Source organism: Carcharhinus amblyrhynchos, chromosome 14 (genome assembly GCF_965287045.1).
Source record: "Carcharhinus amblyrhynchos chromosome 14, sCarAmb.v2.hapA, whole genome shotgun sequence".
In the NCBI taxonomy this organism is placed as follows: Eukaryota; Metazoa; Chordata; class Chondrichthyes; order Carcharhiniformes; family Carcharhinidae; genus Carcharhinus; species Carcharhinus amblyrhynchos.
In genome coordinates, this window is record NC_137337.1 from 28115530 (window position 1) to 28137815 (window position 22286).

General features: G+C 38.7%; 1 protein-coding gene across 1 annotated transcript in view; it reads right to left on the reverse strand.

Annotated features, from left to right (window-relative positions):
* nemf (nuclear export mediator factor) overlaps positions 1-22286 on the reverse strand; it is a 71270-nt gene that overhangs the window by 18851 nt on the left and 30133 nt on the right. Inside the window, exons 13-22 of the mRNA XM_080202491.1 lie at positions 21588-21796; positions 16643-16831; positions 14651-14714; positions 13668-13756; positions 10263-10366; positions 7211-7273; positions 7007-7119; positions 4572-4629; positions 4082-4140; positions 1854-1974 (exon numbers count right to left, since the gene is read on the reverse strand). Of these exons, the coding sequence (XP_080058617.1) occupies positions 1854-1974; positions 4082-4140; positions 4572-4629; positions 7007-7119; positions 7211-7273; positions 10263-10366; positions 13668-13756; positions 14651-14714; positions 16643-16831; positions 21588-21796 (1069 nt within the window). The remainder of the gene's footprint in view (positions 1-1853; positions 1975-4081; positions 4141-4571; positions 4630-7006; positions 7120-7210; positions 7274-10262; positions 10367-13667; positions 13757-14650; positions 14715-16642; positions 16832-21587; positions 21797-22286) is intronic.

The following is a 22286-nucleotide window of genomic DNA, read 5'->3' on the forward strand; positions in this document are numbered from 1 at the left end:
TTTAATAAAATAACTTCTTAAAAAAATACATAAACCTATAAATCATAGTCATATATAATATTAATTGAGCAAATCACACTTTGGAAAAGAAGCTTAAAGAAATAGACCATCATTTCTGACGATATGGATAAAGTCTTACCAAAATGTGGCGGAGTGCTGTTTCAGGCAAGAAAACCAACATGTTTCTGTCCAGATTCTACCACACTCAACCAAAATAAAAATCAAGGAGTGTAACTGGCACTCCTCACTTGTCTATCCGCTCCCTGCCCACAACTACATTTGCATTAAAACCCCCTTCCCCCCATAGGATTCCCACGGGGAACACAGCTTGACAGGTTGGCATTGCAAGGTTGGCATGATGCAATCTGTGCCAAGAAGCAGTGCCATGGGTATTGTCAGGACCATGTCCCTTGTTCCCCAGGGGGCTATGCTTACCTTTATGACCTTGAGGAGACTTCTATGGCAGATTCACATCTGTGTGAACCTACTGTAAACCATGCCAACATGACATCATGTTGATGTAGTCTGAAGGTAGGGCAAGGGGTCAAGATATGGTAAGGGAGCTTGTTAATTATATACCAGTTAAACACTAAAAATTGTGTTTCTGGTTTGCAAACATGAATGGAAAGCTCATCAAAAGAGAAAATGCTGGAAAACCCCGCAAGTCTGGAAGCATCTGTAAGGAGAATGAAGGGCTGACATCAAGTCGAGATGACCTTTTTTGTCAAACCTTTGACAAAGGGTCATCTGGATTTGAAATGTCAATTCTTTTCCTTCCTTACAGATGTTACGACGTCTGCTGAGATTTTCCAGCATTTTCTCTTTTGGTTTCAGATTCCAGCATCTGCAGTAATTTGCTTTTATCTAATAGAAAGCTTATAACATTATCAAAAGACAACTGTAAAGTGATAGCTATCACTATTCAAATGAAGATTATTCACCAAATGATACTTCTAATCTTTGAAATTTCACCAGTAATTTAAAGAATCTGAAAGACCGAATGAATGATTTCAAAAGAGACCTGTTTGACACATCCATGGAAAAAAACAGAAAAAAAGGATACAAAGTACATGCAGACACCATCTGTTTTGTGGAGCAGCTCACAGCGATGTTAAAGCAAAACAATTATTGAACAATGATGACATGCCCTGCAGTAGAACCTGGCTAAGGTACCCAAGATCCAAGTATGCTGCAGTTTGCACAATTTTACCAAAGTGGTGTTATCAATGTGATGGGTGAGAAAATGGAATGTAAAGCCTTCTGTTAGCCAAGGTCAAATGGTATTATTCTGCCTGTGGCCATGCTCCAGCCATTATTCCTCCCTAGCAACCAGGTAACTTTTAAGGAACTAAGTATGTGCTTAGGGGCATTAAAATAGATGGTGCATTATCAGTATCATGAGCTGATACAATTGACAGGTTGGTAGTTTTTAAGGACAAAGGAAAAGAAAATCTTGTGAATTTCTTCTAATTTTACACAATGTTTACACAATAGATATAAAATTAAATGAAAAACAATAGTGCTTTTTCTAGTTAGAGGAACAGCATCATGCATGGTGATAGGGAAGTCAATAGCTTAACCAAATCACCCAACAGATTCACTTGCACAAACTACCTTCCTTTAAAAGATGCGCACTGTGAAAAATGCCTGACAAACACCTTTTTTGCCAATATAACTGAAAAGCATAAAATGTATTACCATTCTTACATGGTAGCTACAAACTTTTTTAAATTCCTCTTAGAATAAAAATGCCGAATTCAATTTTAAAAAGGTTAGGATGAGCAAATAATTTCTCTGGAAACGCTTCAGAATCTTCTGTCATAAATTTTTTTCCATGGGCTTTCTTATATTACCTAAAGGTGCAGTATCCTCGGAAAAAAGTTCAGATGTGGTGCTAGTTACTGTCTCCATGTCTTCATCCTGCACTTTTACTTTTCGTTCACCTATGTGCCTCCACAGAAATTGCTCATCAACCTAAGTACAAGCAAACCATAGCACTTTTAAGATGTAGCTGAGAAACAGTCATAAAATATCAAGCAAGGTTCTAGTCCTGATTTTTCTACAAAATACAAATTTCCACAAGATAAGCTTAATTCTAACAAGATTGATAATTAATAATCAAGAAATAAGATGAGATTGGGAGTTAGGTTGCAAAGTGAATTAATTCTGATCCCAACAATGATGGGATGAGAATATTCTCTTTCTGCTGGCTTCAAGCGATCCACGTGCTATGATTTTAAACAACCCCAAACCATTCCTATTAGGCTTGGACTCACACTACAAAACTGCCTCTAAATTGGCACTAATTAGAATTTTCATTCCAGAAAAGCCACATGTTGTGGGAAATGGAAATGTCACATTATGCAGCATGGCAAGTTCTTCTACAAGTCGGAGTTCAATCATGTAAGAGCGAAGGCAGCTTTACTGAAATAATTGGGAAGAAAATATGAAATATCAGAACTCAGCAATGTTAAATAGTCCCGATTCTGGCAACCTTCCATCTCTGAAAGGTGACTGACAAGCAGCAAACAAATCCATTTCCAATGGGGTGTCTTCACATGATGCACCTTTGCTGATGGCTGCAGAGGCCAACCCTCATCAGTAGCATAGTGGTTAGCATAGCTGCCTCACAGCGCCAGGGCCCTGGGTTCAATTCCTGGCTTGGGTCATTGTCTGTATGGAGTTTGCACATTCTTTCTGTGTCTGCGTAGGTTTCCACCGGGTGCTCCTGTTTCCTCTCAGTTCAAGAGCTGCGCTGATTAGGTGCATTGGCCATGCTAAATTCTCCCTCAATGTACCTGGATAGGTGCTGAAGTGTGGCGAGTGGGGAATTTTCAGTAACTTCATTGCAGTGTTAACATAAGCTAACTTCATAAAATCCCTATAGTGCAGAAGGAGGCCATTTGACCCATCAAGTCTGCACCGATAACCATCCCACCCAGGCCCTATGCCCACAACCCCACATATTTACCCTGCTTATCCCCCAATCTGCAAATCTTGGGACAATAAAGGGCAATTTAGCAAGGCCAATCTGCCTAATCTGCACATCTTTGGAGTGTGGGACGAAACCAGAGTACCTGGACCAAACCCACGCAGACAAAGGGAGAATGTGCAAACTCCACACAGACACCTGTGACACTAATAAATAAACTTTAAACTTAAGAGGCAGGTTCTGCCACAACTGCTGCATATGAAGCTACTATGTAGTGTTATTTTCAGTGCTAGTATGTGTTGACAAGTTGCTGAAGTCACAGGCCATCATTGTGGTGTACACTAGCCCACAGGAGGTGTAACAATTTTCCTCTGTTGTCAGCTAGTAACTTGCAATAATCGATGTCTGGGGTCTTCATGTCACACTTAAAAGCATCCTTGTAGCAGATCTTTGGGCAGTTTACTGATCCAGCTACCTCGCTATACAGAAAGTCCTTGGGTTTGCAACCAACTTTCATCCTGCAGACTTGTCCAAGTCAATGAAGAAGGCTCTATCTGATGAGTGATAACAAACTTGGAAACCTGACCTCTGAGAGGTTTGCTGAATTGTGATTTTAACCTGCACAGAATGCACTGCAAACAGCAAAGGTGGAAATTGTTGAGCAGCTCTTCTTGATAGCTGCAAGTCGCCCATGGTTCACACCCTTACAGCATGGTGCTGAGAACACCAGCCTTAGAAAGCATCAGATTGGTCCTAAAGGTCAGTTTGATGATATTCCATGATTGTCTACATAATGCCGACATTATTACGTGGGAGAACTACAGTTTCAACCACTGAAGCTGTCAAGGCATTGGTCTTGATGGCTGCAAGATGAAAAACTTCAGCAACATGTCTCTCTTCGCAGCAGCATTCTATCCACTTCACTCAATTTCCAGTCTGTGCTAAAAGAATCAGAGGGGAAGGTTGTTCCTGGACAGGCTATGCATCGCAAGCCTCCCAAATTGAGTGCAACACTGTACAAATACATTTATTGCACAATGACTTGCTATAATACTTCAGTAGTCAAACATAGTTAAGGGACCTAACAACACTAGATTTTTTAGATTTCATTATTTCATCCAAAATTTCTAGAAAATTTTCATACATTACCTTAAACAAAAAGCCAAATCCCATCATAAGGTAAGACGGTGGGAGGTAGTTCTTCTTACCTAGTAAAATGAAATAATATTATTTGGGAGAGCAAGTAAATGCTGTAAAAATAGTTAAAGCATCTGCAGCAAACACTGCTCAAATATCAGATTTAAGGGAAAAAAAACTTGTTATGCTAGAACATATTTTCTTTATCTTAAAACCTGTTGATTATGAAGAAAGTTATCTTAGTCGAATCAAAATAATACCCAATCTCCCTAGGCTTCTATCTTCACACGGCCACACTTGGGAAAGGATCAATAGCTTTATAAGCAGCATTCTTTTTATATAATTCAAGTTCTATATATAAAAATAAGACTTGTAGTTCAAGAATGGTGCAAAAACTCCAACTGGCTGAAATCCTGAAATAATGGATATATTGCTAAAATGATCAAAATAGTCAAATTACCAAACAACCAATCAAGATCAATGTCACTAACATTCTACTTACCTCTGATCATGAAACTCCCTGTTGTCAGGTATTCTCCTGTTGGTGCTGTTTTTGATACCTGAATGTTTAAAGGTGGCAAATTTAAGAACATCTTATTCACACATTCATATTTGTTTTAAAATAGATGTAAATTAAAATTATACACCAATTGTGCAGAGAACCATGGAGGGAGCAGCACAACACTTGCACGTTGGAGTGAAGTCCCAGGCTAGTAAGTGAAGTTATTAGCAGTCAAGGATTGGAAGGAGGGAAAGTTTTAAAATGTCACTGTGAAAGATTGGGATAAAACATCAACGTGGGATTCAGTACAGTGGCATTGGTCAGGAGCAAGGAAATGTTCTACAAAGGCAGTCTACAAAGGATATAAAAGTAAAATCAAATAAAGTTCAATTTCATTTTTTGAGGGAGAAGATTGGTGTGGCTCTAGAATTTTCCAGATCGGCAGCTTAAACCATTATACGGACCATCTAGGAAAAATATAATTTCTGCTAGTCTCAAAACTAGACAGGTACATTGCACTGTAGAATTACATTAGATTACTTCACTGTCATCATGAAATTGTTTCACAGTCATCACTGTGCAATTCTTCGAACAAAGCTTGTAAATTGGCCTTTATATTACTTCAGGAGAATCACAGCTGTTTAAAAATTTACATTGCACCATAGAGCAGCAACAAAAATTTGCAGTTACAATGAATTCCTAATTCACCGTGGACAGCACAGTGGTTAGCACTGCTGCTTCACAGCACCAGGGACCTGGGTTCGATTCCTGGCTTGGGTAACTGTCTGTGCGGAGTCTGCATGTTCTCACCGTGTCTGCAAGAGTTTCCTCCAGGCGCTCCAGTTTCCTCTCTCAGTCCAAAAGATGTGCAAGTTAGGTTGGCCATGCTAAATTTTCCCTCAGTATACCTGAACAGGTGACAGAGTGTGGTGACTGGGGATTTTCACAGTAACTTCATTGCAGTGTTAATGTAAGCCCGCTTGTGACAGTAATAAATAAACTTTAATGTTAACCAAGCCAGGTACCAGGTGGAGAATTGACTTTGCCTCATGAGGATAAGGTCCCGAAATAACTGACATTCTTTTCTCTAATATCATTTATTTCAGTGCTCAGCCATGTCATGGTGTGCAAGCCAGGGATCAGATCTATAGCCCAAACAATATGATCCACATTTTGTCCCATCCACCCTAAATAATAAATGAAAATACAATTAAATCTGTTTTAAAATAGGAAATGGAAGCCCCAAAAAAGCAGTTTGGTGATGGGGATGGAAGTAAGAGATAAACAGCTGATGGTAGACTGATAGGAGACCAGTTCATGCCTCCAAATACCCCTACAATGAGTTATACCCATCATTGCTGCTCTACTGATGAAAACACCAAATGAAATCTAGGCACTTAGCTATACACGGGGAATATGGCAGCACAAGTAATTCTGCTGCACCTTCTCGTGGACAGACATTCACTGTACAGCAAAGCTTATGCTGATGCGCTCTGCTGGGAATGAAGTGTGGTACAGAGTCTCCAGAGCGAAAGGTGGAAGATACTTAAATAGATTTTAAAAGCAATTTAAAAATATGAAACACAAGACATAGCCAATAAATGGTACACTCATATGATTTGGTCTTTTCACATGCTAATATTGATTCCTGATTACTGGGCCCTCACTACATAGAATTCTTAACTTGGCCAGGACTACTGCAGCATTTAAAAAATTAAAAAAGTAAAAATAATTTGCAGGTGTTTGTTTGGCATAAAATAATTACTAAATAAACTGTATTTTGATAAATTAAACATCTTCACTAACATAATGGTAAATTTTCTTCTTCATCACCTAAGGCATATTTGTGAATTGCCTATTCAATTTTTATGCCATTGGTGTCAATAAGTAGACAATTAGCTCGGTCACATTACTGACCAGATGGTGAAAAGGAAAATGTGCCCCACGATGTTTAAATCAGCCATGGCTCACATACGGTTGCGACTTTGCCTGAATCAAAAGGTTATGGGATCAAGTTCCACTCGACAGATTTAAACATTCAGGAAATGCAGCAGCACTGCTAAGGTACCATCTATTGGAGGAGACATTAAACTGTCCCTGTCTTAAGTGGATGTAAGAGATCACTACTTGAAAAAAAAGCAGATGATGTCTCCCTGATGCTTTAGTCAATAGTTATCAGCAACTTAACTAAATAAAATTATCAAGTCTTATTGTATGTATACTGTTATATTTCTACATTCCAACAGTGACTACACTTCAAACATTATTCATTGGCTGTAGACCACTTTGTGATTTCTGAAAGGAACCATTAAAGTGAAAGTCCTTTTCTTTCCATTGTACTGAAAAGGTTAATGATGATTTTTAACTACTGAAGTCTAACGTGGGAATCTCAGCAGCGCAATGTTGCAAAATCAAACTCCATTGTGGCCGATTACCTGATTATAATAGACCCACCAAGCACTAGTAATTACACGCGCTTCCCATGCAGCACTGTAACAAACAGCCATTGTGCCAGCTTCTGTCAATGTACGTGGAGGAATTGGCTCCCCTGCATATAAAGAAGAATTTCAATAAGGCTGTTCATGAAAAACATAGTAGCAGAAAGATCAGTTGCAACGTTGAATAGCAAATGAATTAACCTTTTTGGTTCTTGATAACACAGCTGGTGGCTCCATGGAGGTCAGCATGTACATAAATGTCACCTGGAGAACAGGAATCAAAATGTAATTATGATTTTAAAAAACCATCATATAAATAAAGTGCAAATATAGCTGTGCCTCAGTATTCCTGGTACAGGAAAATGCATAAATGGTTAAAGTTCCAGATCCACTATTCAGTGAATGCCAATGGAATATGTGTAAACACACACACACACAATTTATATGTATATAGGATAACACTTGGTTTAATGCACTTTGGTTCTGAATAATTAATCAATACTTACCATTTTATAGAAGAATAATAGCTAGAGACAGGTTTTGGAAAGCGATGGGTGGAGGGAAATCTGTACAATCAGTTGATATACAGGATTATACAGATTTCTCAGAAATCTGATAAGTCCACATTTAATTTCCTGGAACTCCAGGAGATTCGTACAAGCTTGTTGAAATCACAAAAGGCACAGATTATCACATTTAAACAAACAGTCAGTGTTTTCAGAAGAGGTAGCACGGGGAGAAAAAAATCCTTCTCAAAGCATTTGAAATACAAAAATGAGGAAACAATACTTTAGTTCAAAACAGTCAAACCCCATTGTGAAACTGCATTCAGGTTTGGGTACCAAACCTCGTGAAAGACTCACCAAATGAGATTAGAGCTTAAAAAGTTTAAATCATGCAAAGAGTTTGCATCAACTTAATTTACAAATATCACCTGTACTTCCTTGAGTTCGGAGGAATGATTTAATCAAAGCACTTAAATGATAAAATGATTTAATAGAGTTGATACAGCAAAATTGCTTCTTCTAGTGATGCCAACAGGTTCAATTCCCGTACTGGCAATGTCACTGGACCAGTAATCCAGAAGTCCAGGCTGAAGTTCTGGAAAGATGGGATTAAATCTCACAATGGAAGCCTGTAGAATTTAAATTCAATGAATAAATCTGAAATATAAAGCTAGTCTCAGTGACCTAGACAAATATATCAATTTCTCTAAATATCTATCTGGTTCGCTAATATCTTTTAGGGAAGGAAATCTGACATTTTTACCTGGCCTGGCCTACATGTGACTCCAGACCCATAGCAATATGGTTGACTCTTAACTGCCCTCTGAAATAGCCAAGCAAGCACCAGGTTCAAAGGTAATTAAAGATGGTCTTGATGGTTATGCCCACATTCCAAGGAAGAATTTTAAAAAAAGGAACCCCGAACAAGGGAGCAAAATTTTAAAATTAGAGCTATTAATAAGGGTGAAATCAGGAAGTACACAAAGCGTATGCGAAATCTGGAACTTTTCCCCTGAAAAGGTTGTGGATGTGAGTGAACTGAAACTTTCAAGACTGAAAATTATTTTATTTTAGGTGAGATTCAGGTGAAATAAAGCAACAGTGGACAAATGGAACGCAGTTACAGACTGACCATGAACTAGTGGAATAGCAGAACAGGTTCAACAGGTTGAATTGGCTTCTCTGTTCCAATGCCCAGATGTTATATAAAAAAAACTTGTAAATATTAAAAGATTAAAGGTAAGTCATCATAGTCTCAAACGATCATACGGTGCTGTAGCATTAGGGGAGGGAAGAGCAGACTGGTGGTGATTTAACCTGAGGAGCAACACACTTCAGGCAGAGGGCAAAGTTGAGCGGGTGGGCCATTATGAATAACTTCAGCCAGTACAGGAATTGAACCTGTCGGCATCACTCTGAATCATTAGCCAGCTGTTCAGCCAACTGAGCTAGACTCTCAGGGCCATTTGGTGAAGCAAGGCTCAAGAGAAGTCCTAGGGAGCTGAGGTGGCAGAAGGTTGCTAGTTCCTTACTGGAAAAGGTTAGTGCTCAGAGAAGACCCACAAGTCATCTGTAGTTCAGTGCAGCGAGACATTGGAGTTCAGAGAGATCCAGGAGCAGCACCAGCTTAGCAAAGCTAGTGGTCGGCAAAAGAGCTGGAATTGTTTTGTGAGGTGAGCAGCTTTGTGAAAACCTAGGAATGCAGTTTCAGGAGAAGAGGTTGAACAATTTGGAAGTGAGCAGTTGTCAAGGCAGTCTGAGTCAGAATGGCTCAAAGGAATTTAAAGGCTAGAATCATAGAAACCCGACAGTGCAGAAGTTTGTCATTTGGCCCATTGAATCTGCACGGACAATGATCCCACCTAAGGCCTATCCCCGTAACCCCACATATTTACCCCACTAATCCCTCTAACGTACATATCCTGGGATTCTAAGGGGCAATTTAGCATGGCCAATGCACTTGACCTACACATCTTTGGACTGTGGGAGGAAACCAGGGCACCAGAGGAAACCTATGAAGACATGGGGAAAATGTGCAAATTCCATACACTCAGTGACCCAAGCCAGGAATCAAACCCAGGTCCCTGGAGCTGTAAGGCAACAGTGCTAACCACTGTGCCACCATGCCATCCCTTAAAGTCTAGATGTTCAAAAGCATGGCATTAACATCTCTGGTGAGAAAGACAGTATTTAGCAAGATTTTGAGATTCTCAGTGGACACTCAGGTCTTTGGAAGAGGGGTGTGTAGAGGCGGTGGGGTGGGGGTTGCTGGCTGACAAAACGATAGGATCCATCTTGGTTGCACCTGCTATTTAAGGTGCATGGTGATGTGGTGCAACCACAGTTTGACGTTTGTATTTACCTCATTTTAATTCTGAATGTTAAAATAAAAGATAGATTGAAGGGCATTTTACTTTTCTGACTTTGTATGGTAGTTTATTTTTTAATGTAAACGTAAGAGTTATGTCAAGAAAAACATCTCCATTCAGTGCCTGATAATCTACAGAGCTATGTAACACAGACAAGAAGACTAATCAAAATTAGATGGCTTGGTGGGTGAACTAATTTATTGGACACATGAGCTTTAACGTGCAATTCAAACTCCTCCTTTCCAGAAGTTTAAGCAACTTATCTTAATTCCCTGCCGATTTTGCATTATGCATCAACCAGGCAGAAATGTGTGTTAATAAATGTGGATGCAAAAAATATTAGTCTCTGGGAGCAGAAAACAAGCAATACATACAAACCTGATTTCAGATATCGTTTGACAATCAATTCATTTTGCTGCTGATCTCGACCTGCTATTACAAGGTAGTTTTCGCTGCTGATGAACCACAAGAATTTCTCAAACCTACCAAAGAAAACAAACTACGGATAATTAAATACAATAAATTAAAATCTTTTCCTCTGAGGTTTCAGGTTGTTCATTATAACAGACAAATTGGAAAGCTAATAGCAAATCTTATACACCCCAGAGCTAAAAAGATTCACTACAAATTTATAAAGATAATGTTTCAAACGCAAGTATTAAATATACCTTCCAACACAAATTAGAATATCTTTAGAAATGGACAAAACCTGACATGTGCATATGCACTACTCAATTTAAAAAACATACATCTAGAATAGATCATAACTGCAATTTAAAAGTAAAAACACTGAAAAAAAATTCAATTTATGGACTTCAAATCGATGACTGGCATCTGTATTGTATCTAATCTAATAACACTGGGCTCAATTTAACAGGACTTGTCAAGGAACTTGAAGAAAGCGGCCCACAAAGATTAAGCGATTTCTGTGGTGCGGATTTCCCTTTTCCCAATGTCAGTTCGCAAATGGTGCAATGTCAAGGGGGCCTTCTGGAGTCCACCAACAACATGGTACCATTAAATAGGCTAAGCAATGAATCACATTAAGGTATGCTCACAGACAGTGAACTACAAAGTAAAACGCAATGATATTTTGTTTTATTAAACACAAGGTGGGAATGCACACATGGGATTAATGTGGAACTTGAAATATCAAACTACGAAAAGGAATATCTTAAATATGTGAATTATCATAATGGAGAATTTTGATATTTCAAAAATACAAAATTAGCTTTGCAGGGCCAATGAGCTGGTTCCGCAGTGATTGTGGACTTAGTACACAGTTATAAACCCAGCTAAACCTTATTCAATAAGATACCGTCTATCCAAAGGTGTTCACAGGAAGACTAACAGCATAGAAGGTCAAGTTTTTAGTGATTGTACATCCTGAGGGAAACATAAAATCGATGATACAACTTCAAGATTTCGGTGTTTCAACGAAAGCTAACAGTTTTGCAGCCATCACAACTGCAAATTGGGCCATTCTTAACTGAATTTCAGCACATGCTATTGCAAAATATAGTCTCCCAAGTTCAATAAGAATGAAAAGATTTGTTTATTCATCATAAGTTTCCCTAGAAGAAATTATGAGAAACAAAAAAAAAGTGCTACACCTGTGACATATGATTCTGTACATCATTAACTAAAAAACTGTTTCAACATTTATTGATTATGTTACACTGCTTCACCTCAACTACATGTAGTTTAGAACAAAGAACAACACAGCACGGGAAACAGGCCCTTCGGCCCAACGAGCCCACGCCACCATTTTAACATTATGAGTGCCCTCCTCTACCCATGACCTTTGTCTACACCTACTGGGGAAGGTTGAGGGAAGACTAATTTAGGGACAATTTGTTACACCAATCAGCCTAAGAGCACATTTTTGGGTTGTGGGAGGAAACCGGAGCACCTGGAGAAAACCCACACAATCAGGGGGAGAACGTGCAAACTCCCGCAGACACCGGCCCAAATCCATGTATCTGCACAGCAAACAGTGATAGTCACTGAGCTGTCATGTTGCCCGACAGATGGTCCAGTTTAAGCATACACTAACGATGTGAAGTACTGGGCAACTCTCGAAGCAACATCCAAGAGCAGGCCTCGCACGACCCACCACGTGTATGCCCCTTGTTACTCATGTACAAAAACATCCTTCAGGGATTTAGTAGTGTTGCATATGAGCAGATCATGCTTTCATTTCTCATACCTAGGTTTGAACCTGGTCCAATTAGTCATTTGCTACTACAGAAATTGAGTATTGCTGGAAAAAAAATACATTTTGTTAAAGCTTTTCACCTTGCACTCATCAGGACAATCACAAAAATACCATAAACAGGAGAAATAACTATGTACTGTACTAGAGTGCTGATTAATTGGCAAGTGGACTCTGATTTTTAGAGGTATTGCCATGGAGCATGTCCCAGTTAATGGAAACTGGCAGTTAACTACTAAGCATTATTTGAAAATTTAAACCAGGCAGCATTGTTCTGATCGATCAAGCAGTGAACCAGAAAATGATCATTACATATTTTGATTAGCTGAGCAGGCACAATGTATACATATGTTCTTTCTGTCTTCAAAGAACAGGACACTGCGCATTAATAAATGTGGCTTCCAGTACACAGAAATGCACACACTGTGAGACCAACTGTCAATCTTAACTTCGTTGTCAGCGTACGTTTTAATACACTGAGGATTATTTAGCAACTGTTGTCTAATTACAGAATTATATCTAATGTTGGACACTGTATTTTGAGTTTTTGCAAGCACGGGCTAGGTATAGTCTGCAGCTTGCCAACTGCAAACAGCAGAAGGAAGGGACATGCTGTTTGATGCAATCCACCCGTCTCAGGGACATACAGCCTAAATACGTGGCATCACACTGGCACTGAAATGCTCTGAACATTACACACCAACATATTATGATGTTAGTTAAAGAAATTTTAAAAATACTAGTGCTTAGGAGGTGCAGTCCTGATCACAAAACAAATTCATTATTATACACTTATGTCCCACTACTGCGATAGCAGGTACATAAGTAGGAGTCAACTTCTGTACAAAACAAGGCAAGAATGATTAAAGCTGCAACTTATACCACTGAACCCAAGAAAATAAATGCCAGCAGGCTCAAAAATCACAGCTCTAACGTGTGAAATGTCACATTAATGCAGGGGTGGGGTGGATTGTAAGTGTTCATCATCTGAAATTGGATCAAAGGGAACTTTGTACTGAAGCAAACCTTGCTACATGTTTGATGCCAATACAAAATGCATGGAAGAGGAAACTATTCATTTCTCATCAAAATTATTCCTCATTTTTCACTGGCATATTGGCTTGATCACTTTTGTTGACTCAGTCACTGTCCTTTCCTTTGAAGATGCACCTGACCCTCCCAGTCATAGCACTGTGAAGATCAGGAAGTGGCTGTGTGGGGAAAAATACAGATGCCAACCCACATGCTCATCTCTTCATGCACCGCAATAACCCAAAAATCCAAATATAAAATGCGATTAAACTATTACGAGTTCTTGCTTCACTTATTTTAATCACGAATGTGAGTTAAATTTTCTTGGTTGATTTACCTAAATCCATCACTCACTCTCAGTTAATTGTTACCAGTCATGTTGGTGATATTCTAAGTCTATCTTAACCAGAACAACTTACTGTTACTCCAGCCCATTTAATAACTGAATTATCAAAATTAGTAGTGTGCAGAGGTGGATTAGTCCAATTCAATTACAGCCCACTCTACATGTATACAATACATACCACACAACCTACCAATACACTTTTCGTGCCTTCTGAATTGTAATGACTGTCTGAACTTCTTTTAGCGTCTTTTTTGTCTTCTTTTCTGCTGATTTAAATGCCTGAAAGAAAAACAAATTAAGAATAAATGAATAAAAATGGATTTAAGTTAGAGATTTTTAAAAAAAATTTTAAAAAGTGATTTAATTTAGTCACTTTGAATCTGAAATCTGCAGAACAAGTAGATATCAGATTATAATCAGTTAGAATAGTGAAACTGAAACAAATAAATTCCAACCAAATGAGATACATTCTGGAATCCTGAAGAAAATTAAAAAGATATGGATAATGTTCTGGGTAATATATCATTAAAAGAGTGCCATAAACACAGAAGTGGTTCCCAAAATCAAGGGGTTATCTACGTTATCCTAATATTTAAAAAGGAGCAAGATGTTCATAAAACAATCAAGGGTGAACAAGAAACCCTTAATTGAAATCAAAATTAAATTCTCTGGCACAAATGACATAGAGAACAAGGTTAAAAATAAAATCTCTATTCTTAACCCCTCCTTTTTTTTATTCACAGATGAATGGGGATGCAGCATTTGAAGGCACCTTCTTGCCATACAGAAAGAAAACAAAATCAGAACTGAAATTAACACTAGGCCACTCTCATGCACTACATGGCAATCCAAAATTGGCAGAAGTTCATGGGCTAGAGCGCGAGCTCACGAACCACAAGGATCGATAGCCCAGTAAAGTTTAAACCATAAAAAAGGGGAGCGAAATACAGCATTGACTTTCTAAAAGCCATGAGAGAAATTAATTGCACTGCCCCGCTTCTTGCTTTTCACAGCGTTGCTACAGACACGTTGAAGGAGAAATTCAATAGAAGTGTCACTACACGGGCATATGCTGATTTCCAAGTCAGGCAGCACCACAAGGCCAATACACATGCAGCTTGGGCACCATTCTTCAGTGATGACTTTTGTCTTTCAATGTAGAACATTTCCTACCTTTTCTGCAGCTTCAACTGTTTTCTTTTCCTTCATTGCTGCATTTCTTTTGTGATCGTAGTATCTGCATCAAAATATCATTTGAAAAACAAAATGCTTAAAACATAGTTAAAACATATTAACTATCAGTGTAATTAAATTTAGAAACAACTGGCTTTAGAATAAGTTGACCTAATTTTTGTATTTGCCCTTTTTCATTACGGGATGGCTTTTTTTATAACTGCATTCTTCAATTATTATTAACCATACGTGCAGCAATTGTGAAATCTGTTTATTTAACTACAAATTTGTAGCACAAGGTAATTCAATGGTGACATGTAGGATCAAGCTGATTATTTCATTTATTATTGTCTCATGCATTAGTATACAGTGAAAAGTATTGCTTCTTGCACCCCATACAGACAAAGCATACCATCCATGCCGAAGGAAAAGAGAGAGTGCAGAATATAATGTTACAGCTAGGGTGTAGAAAAAGACCAGCTTAATGCAAGGTATGTCCATTCAAAAATCTGTTGGCAGCAGGGAAGAAGCCGTTCTTGAGTCGGTTGGTATGTGTCATCAGACTTTTGTATCTTTCTCCTAACGGAAGATGGAAGAGAGAATGTCCGGAGTGCGTGGGGTGTTTAATTTTGCTGGCTGTTTTTCCCTGGCAGTGGGAAGTGCATATAGTGTCAATTGGTGGGAGGTTAGTTTGAGTGATAGACTGTGCTTGATTCACAATCCTTGGTAGTTTCTTGCGGTCTTGGACAAAGCAAGGGCCATACAAGCTGTGATACAACTTGAAAAAATGCTTTCTATGGTGCATCTATAAAAGTTGGAGAGAGTTGTAGCAGACATGCCAAATTTCCTTAGTCTTCTGAGAAAGTAGAGGCGTTGGTGGACTTTCTTAACTATAGTGCTGGCATGGAGAGACCAGGACAGGTTGTTGGTGATCCAGACATCTAAAAAAAAACTGAAGTTTTTGACCAGTTTTACTACATCCCCTTTGACATAGACAGGAACATGTTCTCCACTACATTCCTTGAAGTCGACAACTATGTCCTTCACTTTGTTGACATTGAGGGAGAGATTATTTGTTGTCGCACCAGTTCATCAGATTCTCTATCTCTTCCTTGTACTCCGTCTTGTCATTGTTTGAAATCAGACCCACTATGGTGGCATCATCAGCAAACTTGAAAATTGAATCGGTGGGGAATTTGGCCACACAGTCATAAGTGTATAATGAGTATAGTAAGGGACTGAGGTCACAGCCTTGTGGGGCACCAGTGTTGAGGATGATTGTGGAGGAGGTGTTATTGCCTATCCTTACTGATTGCCGTCTGTGGGTTAAGAAATTCAGAATCCAGTCACAGTGGGAGGCACCGAGCTCCAGGCCACAGAGTTTGGAAATGCATTAGCTGCAGCTTGGAAACTGAGAAAGTAGTGAACATAGACTAGAGAGAAAGAAGAATAACGAGCAGGTCACCCAACCCATGCTTATGCAATTTTTAGTAAGCAACTCAAGCACCTATGGCAGAGCCTTAGCAATTTATCCCTACTAGGAAAACTGACTGATGCATAGGAACTTTGAGGCAGAGAAAATTACATAAAATTGGGATTTTTGGTAATTTAGTGATTGTGGGACCACTTCAGAATGTATAAAATCAAACTTTACACTTCAGAAGTGTGAAATATTTAAGGTAGCAGTCCATGGTGCATTGTTTGACAATCCTCAAAGCATGACTCAAAGTTTTATAAATTTCTTTATGCTGAAATGAAAGAGGCTAACTCACCATTAATGGTAAGATTATTCATAAAATATTCTACGTCAGTGATGTCAACAAGAACTGATAAATTATTTAATTAGAAAATCAGATTGCCCAATTTGTTTAAATATTAGAGGCATTTTAAAATTGGAATAAATACAAATTCAAATTCATAACAACTGTGTTTATATTATCAATTTTGGAGTAAGTATCACAGAAAATATAGGTTTTCCAGATGAATACCTACCTTTTTGCATTAGCATATGCAGACAGACCAAGATCCACATCCACCAACACTGGTTTGTTTTTTTGGATCATTTTCTTCCCCTGTTGCTTTTTGTCCTTTTTCTTCTTGCCTTTTGTTTGTTCATTTTGAACAACTTCATCCGCAGTAACGTCATCTTCCTGGTCTTCATCATCAGTTATGTATGGGTTTCTAAACAGAATGCAGAATTAAAATTATATACTGTATACAGGTTCCTGACACAGACTTCACAATAATCCATTGGGCCAGCAGGTGCTGAGGAATGCCAGCATCTGCAAGTTTCCCCTCCAAGCCAATCATCCTGACTTGGATATATGTCGCTGTTCCTTCACTGATGCTGGATCAGAATCTTTGAACTTCCTTCCTAAAAGCGCCGTGGATATGCGCAAACCATACTAATTGCAGCAGTTCAATAGAGTGGTGGTTTCTCAAGGGCAATTAGAGATGGACAACAAATGATGGACTTGTCAGTAATTCTCATATCCAATATACAAATAAAAAAACCTACACCATCCCACTTTCCTGTCAAAATATAAGAAGCACAAGGAAACAGAAATAGCAAGGTAGGAAGAATACATCAAGATAGGAAGTCATTTTTACGGTCTCACCTGCTGCAGAAAAGACCATGGCTTTCATCTGTAAGTAACGGGTTCTTTAAAAAGGCACAACTATTTAACAAATTGCTTTGGCAGGAATAGTGACTGGGCCGGTAAACAAGACAATAAATGTCATCAAAGCTTTGACAGAACTTTCTATCAAAGGTAGTAGGCACATGGGAACACCACCATCTCCAAGATACTCTCCAAGTCACACAGCATTAAGACAACTACAACAATTTACATAACGAAATACGCCAAACACTTGAACATTATAATATGAAGTCATTGATCCACATAAGGAGAACTAGGCCAGACGATTAAAAGCTTGGTCAAAAGAAGCACATTTAAAGAGTGTCTTAAAGGAAGAAAGTAAGGCAGAGATGTGTGGGGGGGAGGTGGTGGTGGTATTACAGAGTTTAGGGCCTAGGTACAGTCAATGGTGTAGTAATTAAAATAGACAATGCACAGCAGGGCAGAATAAAAGAGCAGTGCAGATATCTCAGAGGACTGTGGGGTTGGAGGAGATTGCAGGTATAGGGAGGGGCAAGACCATGGAAGCATTTGAAAAACAAACCTGAAAATTTTAAAATCAGGACATTGCTAATGTAGCTCACGAGTACAGGGGCAAACAGAAATGGGACTTGGTGGGAGTTAAGACATGAGCAGCAGGGTTTATGATCTCAAGTTTATGGAGGGTAGAATGTGGGATCCTAACCAGGAATGCACTGGAATAGTCAAGCTTAGAAGTAGTGAAGACGTGAATGCGATTTCAGCAGCAGATGACAGGGGTGAAGTTGGGCAATAATCTGAAAATAGTGGTCTTAAAAAGGTGGAAAAAATGAGATTGGAAGCGAACCTTGGGATCAAAGACACCAAGGCTGTGAGCAATTGGTTTATTCTCAAACTGTTGAAGGAGGAGGGATGTAATCAGTAGCTAGGGAACAGTGTTTGGAGTTATGTCCAAAAATAATGACTTTATTCTTTTCATTACTTAATTGGAGGGTTTGTGTTTATCCAGTAACAGATGCTGGGTAAGCAGTCTGATAGTTCAGCAATGCTGCAAGACTTGAGAGAGGTGGTAGCAATGTCAAACTGACTGTCATCAGTATACATGTGGAAATTAATACTGTGCCTTCATATGATATCGCCAAGAGACCACATGTAGATGAGAAAGATCCTTGGGGATGTAAGATTTCAATAACATAACAAATTTAGAATTTTAGATGAACGAGGACTAACACTTGGGATTTCATATTTGCCACACTTTAAATACTAGCTTAAGTTCTTGCCTGCTGGAAGAGAGGCAATTAGTCAAAAACAAGCTGCTCGCACAATTTGCAGCTACAAGGCAGTTTATATCAGCTGGAAGCGCTAGTTGTGTGTGAAGAATGTACCAACAAGGGCCTGAAGTTGCAGCATTTCCTTTGTTTAAAATTCACACACAAGGTTTCTTAAGAAATGACGGTTCAATTCTCAGCATGAATTCCTCACTATAGTGATACAAGATAGGTGCTGCTAGTTTAACACATATACATTTCAATTAAAATAGTCTTCCAAAATTTTGATTAATTAAATATATCAACAGAGTAAGTCATTTATCATTTAGGAAGACATCCATTTTGCTTATCTCTCCTGTGCCACAAGCTAACATATGATACTGAGGAGTCCCAGGGTACACTTCAGCAAGTTCCCATACTTATGCAAAAGCCAACCAGCCCACAATTTGTGATAAGAATGTAACATGATTTATGTCACCTGTCCATTAATTCATGTAACTCCATAGATGTCACTGAATAAAGCATCTGTCTCTCAATCACTTACTACATGACTTCAGCAATGAAGGTGGAGAGAGAAGTGTGATCTCACTTTAAATTAATTGACGAGTTAATATGACCTTATATGATGCAAAGAACCTCAGAATTAAGGATAAATATCCAAGGTTTCAAGACATTGTTGGCACAGTCACCCACTGTTCCAATGGTGACAACTCTCCTAAGTCACAGCTCAAAACTGAAATCAGGACAGAGACAAAAACTTTGCTTGTACTGTCAGCACCTGAGGGAATCCAGACTCCCAGGTGGGAGAGGAATATTCTTGCTGTCTTTACTGCCTTTTGTTAATTATATTTACCATTACTGCTTATTAAATTCCTACCCTGCCTTTCTCACTTGATTGTATCTTGTTGGCTAGCTCAGCAAGACCCACACAAATTATGGATTTGGGATACGAAGTTAAATTAACTAAAATTACCAGCAGCCTAAATTTTAATCATATTCTAATTCTTACAGTAATGTGGGAAGTAACCACACTTGGACAGGATGAGAAAGTGTTGCTAGTGATACTATAGTTGCAATAAAGGTAGATAACAATGTAACCAGGTGTGACTAGTTCCACCCAGCTGGATAAATGGACAGGCTTTGGAGGAGGATGATCTGGTCAATTTTATCAAAGGCTGCTGATTAGGTCAAGGAGAATAAGGAGAAGTTTACCTAGGTCATAATCGCACAAGATGGCATGTGATTTTGTCGTGTACTAATTTGGTACTGTGGCAGGAGCAGAAACCTGATTGGAGGGATATATTGTGGACAATATATCACCATTCCTCCCAAGATGATGGATCAAAATCCTAGAACTCCCAACCCAACAGCACCATGGGAACAGACTACTAAGCTTCAAGAACTCAAGTGCAGTTAAAAATGGACAATACATGCGGGCCTTGCCAGTGATGCCCACATCCTGTGAATGATTAAAAAATGTAAGTGCACAGTGCTCAGTGTGGTCTGCCCAAATGTAAGTGATGATGTGGGTATGCCGGCGTTGGACTGGCGTAAACACAGTAAAAAGTCTGACAACACCAGGTTTTAGTCCAGCCTATTTATTTGATAATATACTCGCAAGCTTTCGGGTTAGCCACCTGACGAAGGGGCTAACCCGAAAGCTTGCGAGTATATTATCAAATAAATAGGTTGGACTAAAACCTGGTGTTGTCAGACTTTTTACAAATGTAAGTGCACAGTGCTCAGTGTGGTCTGCCCAAACACCAAATTCTGTTGTGGTCATCAGGTCACAATGGAACTATTTATGTGACAGAGGCTCTGTAGGAGAGAGCCATATGGCTGTTCCCAGTGTCACAGGTCTGTGTTATTAGGAAACACTGGAAAACAGTCTTCTAGTTTGGAAAGGAAGGAGCTGAAAGACGATCTATATAGATAAGACAACAATAGAAATAGACCAACGGCCAATTCTTGCTTTAGGTACATAACACAGCATGCAACATTAAACACTTAAAGAGATTGATGTATTCCCTAATATTTAACCTTACAATGTTGTCAGTTGGGTGATCACAACATGTTAATAAAGCAGCAGTTATACATCTGTCCCTGATGCCATCTTTAAAGGTCTGATTATTAGAAATGAGTCATTTTAATCAGTAATATATTGTGCCCTTGCCAAATTGGTTTGGATTTGTATAACTGCAAATATACTTTGGATCGAGCAATGTAAAATGATTCAAAGGTCAGTTAAATTTAAATCACCTCCAATCTTTGACATATGTGGCTGAAATCCAGCTCAGAATTACTGATTGCTCATACGGGGTTTAGGTTGAATGTCAGCAATTCTATGAGTATATTTCATACATACAGATACGTTCTACAATCTACATAGACATCTTACGCCAAAATACAATTCCAAAGCCTATTAGCTTATTCAACAAGTTATTTATAGTGAGACAAAAAGCACAGAAACCAAACTAAAGGCATCATACGTAGATTACTGACCCCAACAATTTAGGTGCATGTAACAGTGTGCTGTTGTCAGTTTTTTTTTAAATGTATGGAAGGGTTTTAAAGTCTCTTTAACAAAAGCCTAAATGACATTTCCAGTGGGACATTTCTCCATTCTAATATAATTAAGGTTCATCATAAAATAATTTAACAGGGGCATTTCATACTTTACACCAGAAATCTGAACTTTAGTGTTATAGTCACACATTTATATATTTGCTGCAAACTGTCTTAAAAAATTAGCAGCTCAAACACTCGTTTGTCTCAAATGTAAATGTTAGTATTTTGTCGATCCCATAAATTATCAGAATACAAAGAGTCATTCACCTTAAGAATTTGAACAACCATCTACACATCATCAGGTATTTATTGTACTATTAGCTGCCAATTTACCATAAATTTGGATGAGATAAAACATCATTTTTTCAGAATTGCAAAATAACAAATGTTTAAACTATTTTTTGCATTCAAATCCTTCTTCAAAATACAGTACATCTTTAACTATATTTTTTAGATTAAGATTGATGAAAGTAAAAAGCTTACTTCAACAACATTGTGATATGATTTGTCTCTAGCTTCAGCTCTTTTATGGCACAAGCTACAATATCTTCTTGTTCCTGTGCTTCTTTTACAATACTCCCAATTTCAGTCCAGTCAATCTGATTGGCTAAGGCACTGCGTATCACTTGAATAGCTTTATCAACAATGTTCAAATTGATTTCAATTAACTCTCCCTTAATCTTATCGTATTCCTATTGAAAGAGAAACATAGATAAAAAAAATTTAATTTTTTAACATTGTAAATGTAACACATAGATAAAGACAAAGACAAAGAACAACCCAGCACGGGAAACAGGCCCTTCGGCCCAACGAGCCCGCGCCGCCGCATCACCCTACACCTATTCTACCCTGCATGTCTACGAATGGGACCCTACTCAGTCAGATTCAGGGAAGAAATAGTGTCAATTTGGTAAAAACCGATTAGCCTAAGAGCACATCTTTGGGGTGTGGGAGGAAACCGGAGCGCCCGGAGGAAACCCACGCAACCACAGGGAGAATGCGCAAACTCCCACAGACACAGGCCCAAATCCATGTGTCTGCACAGCTAGCAGTGCTAGTCACTGAGCTGTTGCGGCGCCCGTCTACCGGTCCAGGATCAAGCACACACACCGACATGAAGTACTAGGCCACTCCTGGACTTCCAAGAGTAGCCCACGCACGACCCGCCGTGTGCATGCCCCT